The following is a 7,428-nucleotide window of genomic DNA, read 5'->3' on the forward strand; positions in this document are numbered from 1 at the left end:
TCCAGCCATCATTGTCTAATATAGTTGTGACAAGTCATACTTTTTGGCTATCATAGCCTCCTACAGCAATGAATTTCATGAGTTATACTGATTGCATTGTTGTACATGTGCTTCTGCTTTTGCTTCATCAGAAGAAAGTGATCCTGCTGCTGCACCACCATGGTGCATAGTATTAGCCTTGCAATTTAGCCGGCACAAGGAGTGCTGAATGGATTGTTTGATGATTTGCAATACAAGACATCCTAATCTCCTTGCCTAGTGAAATCGCTCAGCACTAGGGTTAATACTGAAGTGCAGGCCACCTGAACCTACCTTTAAAGGGCAGGGTATGCTCCAGGGCAAATATGGTTGACACAATTACAGTAGGTAATATATTTTACTTAAAATTTTATCACTATGCCTATTCTGAGCACAGCCTTTCAATTAATTGATTCGTAAGACTTGATACAGACAATATTGAAATATTTCTGACAACAGCATTTTCACAAGTAGCATTACCCATCCCACCCCAGCTTGAATTTCTCACCTTTGTGGTCCACAACTTGACTGTCCAGTCAAATGATGATGTGACAAAGAGATGGGAAAAGTCAATTGGACCCACTGCCATGTGACAATTGATTCCTGTGACAGGTCCTTGGTGGCCTTCAAAAATTTCACCAATGCCAGCTTTACTGCAGGAAGAAGAGACATTTGCATTCAGAGAGTGATTTGACATCATTTTTCTTTGCTCTTAGGTTCCTGTTTCAAGTTCCATTTAGTCTGTAAATCTCTCTTCTTTCAGCAAGACCTTTGCCTGCAGAGGTTTACTGCTGTGGGCACAATTAATGCTCAGGATCCAGCACAGGGAGACCTTCTCTTACTTCTGAAGAATTGCCTTACTCACTTTTACATACACCATCTACTACTGTAGCTTGAAATAACTTTTATGTATAATTATAAAATAATTATAAATTATAATTAGACTATAGCTTATGCCTCTGAGTAAGCCATTGTCACAAGGAATAACCATTAAAATAAAAATGCAAATATGTTAATGACTTATCATGAGCCATTATTTTTCTCTTAAATATATAAAATAACTTTCCACAGCAGCCAGTCAAGTCACCAGGAAGCAAATCCTTTTTCACAAGAAGTGAAGGAACTATTCCTGTGATCAGCTATCATACAGTCATCACTTTGAACAAGGGGAGATGTGCATTTCATTGGCCAGAGGCTAGAATAGCTATTAGGAAGGAAAAATACAATGCTGTTTAAGATAGAACGTGTGTGGTTTTCTTCTTCCTAGAAGCAAATTATGCCAGATAAGTTGTCAGCACTGTCTCACAGTGTATACAGAAAGGGGAATCATGAAATTACCCTTTTAGTTACATTATAGAAAAATTGACAATGGAAGAAAATACATTAAAAATAGCCACAGCTCTGACAAGGCTGCCAGCCCTGTGCCAGAGTGAATACAGCATACCCAAAGAGATGAGGAGCTGCACTGGAGGAAACCGGTCCCTCATATTGCTTGCGTGGTGTCCCTTCACCTCTCCTGTTGACCATGACAGTGTGGCCTCACTTAGGCTCCCCTGTCAGACCTTGCAGCATGTGCTGGAAGCAGGGGATGAGTTCTGCAGTGCCTCTGCAGTGCTGGGTACAAAGCACACCTCTCATTTTATCCCCATCTGTTTGCCATGTAGTCAGTGGGATAAGGGGAGTTCTGGAGCACTGAGAACACCGTGTGTATCTGCTGTGCTTTGGGACACATTTTTCCAGAATAACATATGGCTCTCTACTGTGCTGGGCTGAATGACACAGGAGCCTCTGGAAATAAAATGGGGATGACAGCAAAAAGCTCTAGGAAGGACAGGCAGGAGCAGAAAAGGAGTGTGTTTGTCGATGGTCAGCAGAAGGTTTGCTAAAAAGGTGGGCTAACAAGAGGATCTGGCACCTTCCTCCTCTTGTAAGGAACAAACCAGGCATGTCTGAAAGATCAGAAGTGAGAAATGCCCTTGGGCATGCTTCATTTATCCTAGCAGCCTAAGACTAATTCAAACCATCAGCCACCACACAGCCTATCAGTATAATGCCTAAATAGACACAACTTTGCAATACTGTCAGCAGTCAGTAAAATATTTTAAAATAAAAATTATATTTAAAAATAAAAAGTAAAACAGTACTTATACAACATTAGGAATGTGTAATAGAAGCCTTACAATCTTAAACCAGTGTATCGATGTCTATTTGGTCAACAGAACCGCAGAACATGATAAAATATGAATTCAGAAAATATTGCAAACTAGTGAAGCATGGCAGTGAGCTTTAAATCTATCAGTGAAAAAAGTCTGTTCTTTACAAAAGCCTTTCGGGTGTCCCAGAGGATGAAACTACTACCAGAAGCTAACAGAGACCACTATCATCCTCCAGATTTACAGGGTGCAAAATAAGGAACTTGCAGTATTGAACTACAGCCTGGGTTATGCAAGGAAGGGATATGCCCACTGTGTGTGAGAGAGCACAGAGTACCAGTCCTGGGAGCGGGTCAGCCAGAGCTTGCATACCCACGTGGCATGCCATGGCTACATCCCTGTTAGCAAATAAACCAGGCGGCATCCCAGACTGAGGGCAGACAGTGTGGCATGGCTCCTGGATGTACAACAAAAAAAAAAACGGGTGGGCATGTCCAAATTGCCCACGGAGAGCAGGCGCCAGCAGGGCTCAGTCTCTAGCCTGGCTGTGCAGATGCAGCCCGCAGTGCTGCGTGGGAATACCTGGCGCTGGATGGCCGTGCCTTGGGATGCGCATGCTCTGTTTCTCACAGGCAAGTGTGCCCATGGTGGTTCTTCTCTGATATATGCCTGTAGAGACTGAAGATGGAGCTGAGGATGGTAAAAAATAAAGCAGATTACCATCTCTTACGAATGGTTTAGGCCTGAATACCCTGCAACAAAACTGTCTCCTAGGGCCTGATTTGACCTGCCCAGACACAGATAGCTACATCTCAGCTAGCTGTCTAGATCTCTGCCTCACCTCATGGGTGAGAAGGAGGCATTTCTGAGATCCCAGTCATCTCTTCTTCAGGCAGATGTCTGAAAAAGGTAAAGGAAATCAAACCCTAAAAGCAGTCCTTGCTCCCCACCAACTATGCAGTGAGCCTGGGGCAACTACCCCAGTATAACAGGCTGTAGCACAGATGCTCAAAGTCAGGTGACTCCTGTCCTAGTCGTGTGAAGTAGAACAGTACAGATACTGTTGATCCAAGAGAAAAAACATGAAACATTCTCCACACACAGTTGGCTACTTCACGCCAATGCAGGTACACAATGTTATTTAAGTACAAAATGCTGAACATCACCTTCCATGACGACAGGCCGTGTAGACTGTTCCCTCTTCACTGCCAACGACAAAGTTATTGACATCTCCGGTTGGGAAAGCCATTCCTGTAACTGCCACTGGTTTGGACTTATTGTACACCAGCTCCATGCTCTCCTACCAAAACAGGTCTTCATTATTATTCTGCGATCATCCTTTTGTTTGGCTGTTGTAGTTTTGTTGTGGTTTTTTTATTTTTTCTAACTAATTTGTCAATGTTACACAAGGTAGCAGGAAGGGAAGAAGAAATAATTTCATCCAGCCACAGGACTTCCGCTTCTGCACAGGACATTGCAAGAAGATGCAGTGTCACACACTAGGATGCACTGCTCCTGCCATCCCTGCTGCTGTCTGTCACATGTTTGAAAGCATCTGGAAAGCACTGGTCTTTGCTTCATCGTCTTAAATCATGCAGAGATGACAGTTGAAAATTTAAAATCTAATGGTGCAGAAACTAAAGATAATACCTTAATGGTTACACTTGCCAGCCCCAGGCTCTATTAAAACATGCAATACCCTTCTATTTACGAACATTTTTGAAATCAATTGTTTGTCAGGAAACAGGTGTAATAGCACCTGAGGCATTTATCAGACTGTGCCATTTGTCCCTTTGCAGAAAAAAAATTAAAAGTTGGGGTCCTGTCACTATCACCATTCAAAGTATTGCTTTTCAGGGATTTTCTGAGGTAACCATAAACACTCCCTCTAGACTCCACCATTAAGCTACAAAACAGCAAGCGTATTTTCTTTTTTCATTTGGTAGATACATTTCAAAGTAAATCAGCATGCCCATTTTTGCTATTGCAAGTACAACCAGCGTGAACAGTTTGTGGCCATTGCAAGTTGTGTATGCTTTGAGCAGATTTTGCACAACCTTTTGGTTGTTCAGCCTAAATGGTGTAACCCAAGAATCCACAAAGGGGCTGAACAATTTGGCAATTTTCATTTTTAGCTATTTAAGTGGATATGTTTTCTGTGTTTAAAATGTCTAAGGTTCTGTTCTTCTAGGGCCAAAGCCTGTAGTGTTCTTCTCAGAAGGGCTTTTTGCTTGCTGTAAGCTAAAGAAAGTGGGCATCCCTGTGAGAAGAGAGGGCTGCAAATCCATAGAGAAATACTTTTGCTTGGTTTATACTTTTCTTTGAAATACATTTGGTTCTACTAAAAAGGCAAAACAAGACCTGGAAAATGCTTTGGCAGAGCACCTGTGGACCATATATTTCTGTAAAAATCTTCTGGGGTGAGATCAGCATTTAGTGTCTCTGTGGAGACAGAGCCAGATACTGCGGTGGACCCTCTCCTCCGAGCGCCTATACCATGGCTGTACATGAGTACTCTGGATCTGTGTCTTTGGCAAGTTTCAGACTGACACACATCAGCAACACCCTACTCCTCACAGTTTAAAGATATGGCATGTAGCGTGATGTCAAGTCCTGTGCCTTTCTCTTCTAAATCACCATGAGCCAAACTTCAGCGTAATGTGGGGTGTGTTCCCATCCTTGCTGAAAGCCAGTTTTGGAGCAGGGAAATTCCATCTGAGTGGTGAAGTACTGGAACGGAAAGGTTCACAAATCTCTGCTTCAAAATTTAATGTTCCAGTAACTAAATACATAAGGGAGGGATTTATCTTGATGCTTAAGTGAGAAACTGGGGAAGGGATTCAGGTGCCTAAACATAGATGTCTGGGCCATTTTAGATGCCTCCACTTCTATTCCAGAAGATTACTGGTTTCTCATAGTTCCAGGACACAGTTACCAGGCCTATACTGTTGCTTTAGATGAGCATGAGCAACAGGATCTAACTTTGAAGTTGTCCTCACTTTGAGTAGGGGAGTAGATGGGATGACTTCCAGAAGCCCCTAAGATTTCACAGTTCTGTACCCCAGGGCTTCTGAAATGGTATTTCACACTGGGATGGGATGAGTCGGCCTCTAGCAGTGCTCAGTCTCTCTCTACATTAATGGTAAAGGGAACTCAAATTACTAGCTTAGACTTGACACGGACCTAACTTTTAGATGGCTAAGGTTAGGACACAGGAGTCCCATCTCTTGTGTCAACACTGCAAAGCAACTAATTCGATAGTAATTGCACATTAATGCATGATTAATGGATGATTAATGGAATCATTAAGAGGAGTTTCTACACAGTTTTCTGAAACAAGATCAGATCCCATGATGCTTAGTAAAAAGTATTTTTTTTTTTTTCAAAGAAATTATGTATAAAAAATGAGTGATGCATTGGAATAGAAAATGTACTGCTCCAGAAGATAACACTTAAAAGATGCTTTACGTAGATCTTTTTCAGCATCAGATTCTTTGTTTAGTTTCCATTATTATAATCACTAGTGGTTTGGGCAATTTTCCTGGGTTTCCTTTCATTTCTGATACGAAGCCGGGGGAGGGGAGAAGACAATAGTGGCAAACATTCCAGAGGGGAGGAAGTAGTTCTAAAACTTTGATTTGCATTGGTTGTTCCTTTGGCTACTGAAGACAGGCAGCAAAGTAAGCTTTCTGACTGTGTGCCTGGGAAACCTGTAGTGCCTAGGATGTGTTCAGCAGCAGTGCAATCTAGTCCATATTTGTTAAACAATGCCGTAGAGTAAGTACAATTTATACCACAGGTGACTTCTGTAATTACTGTGCTTTAAAATGGATTATTTCATTTTCACTTGAAACTGACCTATGTATTAACGTATTACAATAATTACATGATTTGTGGTAAAGGAAATGGGTTTTGGCTCTTAGCAGAGACTGCTGGAAGCAAGCTGTACTCTTTCAAGTGCATCCATTGGTTCTAGTTTGTATAGGATGTGAGGGTTTGGCTTTTAGGAGCTATGTTCCATTAAGCAGGTATCCTGCTCTACTGAAGGCGCTTTTTTCCCTGTATAGGTGAAAACAAACCCACCTGTGGAGTTGAGAGCATGTCCAGGCTCCAGGAGCACATTTTGCCATCCGTAGAGACAGTAATGAGATTGTGTGCATTCTGTGTTCCAACCACATTCACGCAATACACAGGATGCTGAAAACACATTAACACTGGAAATCAGAGAGCCATTATCACATCTTCACAAACAAATTTCTCATGTCTCATATGTTATTTTAAAGAATTATTAAGTAGTCACATAATGCCTGGAAAATACTTGACTCAGTTTTTGCCAGATAGGAATTGGGGTTTTGTTTGGTTTTGTTTATAGTTTTTTTCTTTTTTTAATTTTAACAGGTATCTTATGGAGGTGGAAATGTTTTCGAAGTTTCATTTTCCTCATAATAAAACAACCCATCTGAGTAATGCTGCGAAAATAGTGAATTATATGGATGAGATTTCACCCACAGGGACATGTATCTTTCTACTGATGGCTTTTGACACTGAAAATAACTGGCAGAGAGAGGGAAATTGTCCAAATGGAATAAAAATGAAAACTTTACTCAAGAAAACAGCTGCATAAAACTTGAACTATTTTAGAATTTGGCTTCCATGATAAATATTTGCAAATGTACTCCAGTTAAAAAACATGAATGAGACCATCAGCATTCTCCAGCACTGGCCAATGTATATTTTAAAATCTGTCATTACAAATGTGGAGTGACTAAATTTAGGCCGTTACACCTGGTTCACCATAGCATAGTCACTCCTTGGAGGCTGAATTCCACTTAGTATGCAATAATGAAACTTGGCCTGTTCCTTTTTCAAGGAACCTGGTAATATTTTGAGCCTAAACTGTCATCTGATATCTGATGGTGACATATGAGGGATGGTTCACGTTCGGCAATCTCCAGAGTGAAAAATCAGTCAGACTGAACAATAGAATTTAATTCCCTTTGACCAGTACAATGACACTGTTGAATTAATGGTGAGACATACGCAAGTCAAGCAAAGAAAAATTTTATTTCTCTGCCTCTGTTGCCAATGAATAGAAGACCTGTGTCTCCAGAAAGAAAAAAAATACTTTTCACTAATACTTTCCTTATTTAAAGAAAATTAGGACCAGCTTACAAGAGGTCCCTATAGAGCCAACTCCATGTATGGTTATAAACCTAGCATTTGCTCCTGCTAAAAGTAATGGCAGACCTAACACTTA

At 41.1% G+C, this 7,428-nt stretch overlaps 1 protein-coding gene across 1 annotated transcript in view; it reads right to left on the reverse strand.

Annotated features, from left to right (window-relative positions):
• Window positions 1-526: 526 nt before the first annotated feature.
• The window catches only part of LOC104461817 (cytoplasmic dynein 1 intermediate chain 1), a gene marked incomplete at both ends in the record, with an annotated part of 47,216 nt that continues 40,314 nt past the window's right edge, over window positions 527-7,428 (reverse strand). The window contains 3 exons of the mRNA XM_010073536.1: window positions 527-671; window positions 3,338-3,471; window positions 6,255-6,368. Coding sequence (XP_010071838.1) covers window positions 527-671; window positions 3,338-3,471; window positions 6,255-6,368 — 393 coding nt within the window. The remainder of the gene's footprint in view (window positions 672-3,337; window positions 3,472-6,254; window positions 6,369-7,428) is intronic.

The sequence above is a fragment of the Pterocles gutturalis genome, unplaced genomic scaffold (assembly GCF_000699245.1).
Source record: "Pterocles gutturalis isolate BGI_N339 unplaced genomic scaffold, ASM69924v1 scaffold21702, whole genome shotgun sequence".
Taxonomy (NCBI): domain Eukaryota; kingdom Metazoa; phylum Chordata; class Aves; order Pterocliformes; family Pteroclidae; genus Pterocles; species Pterocles gutturalis.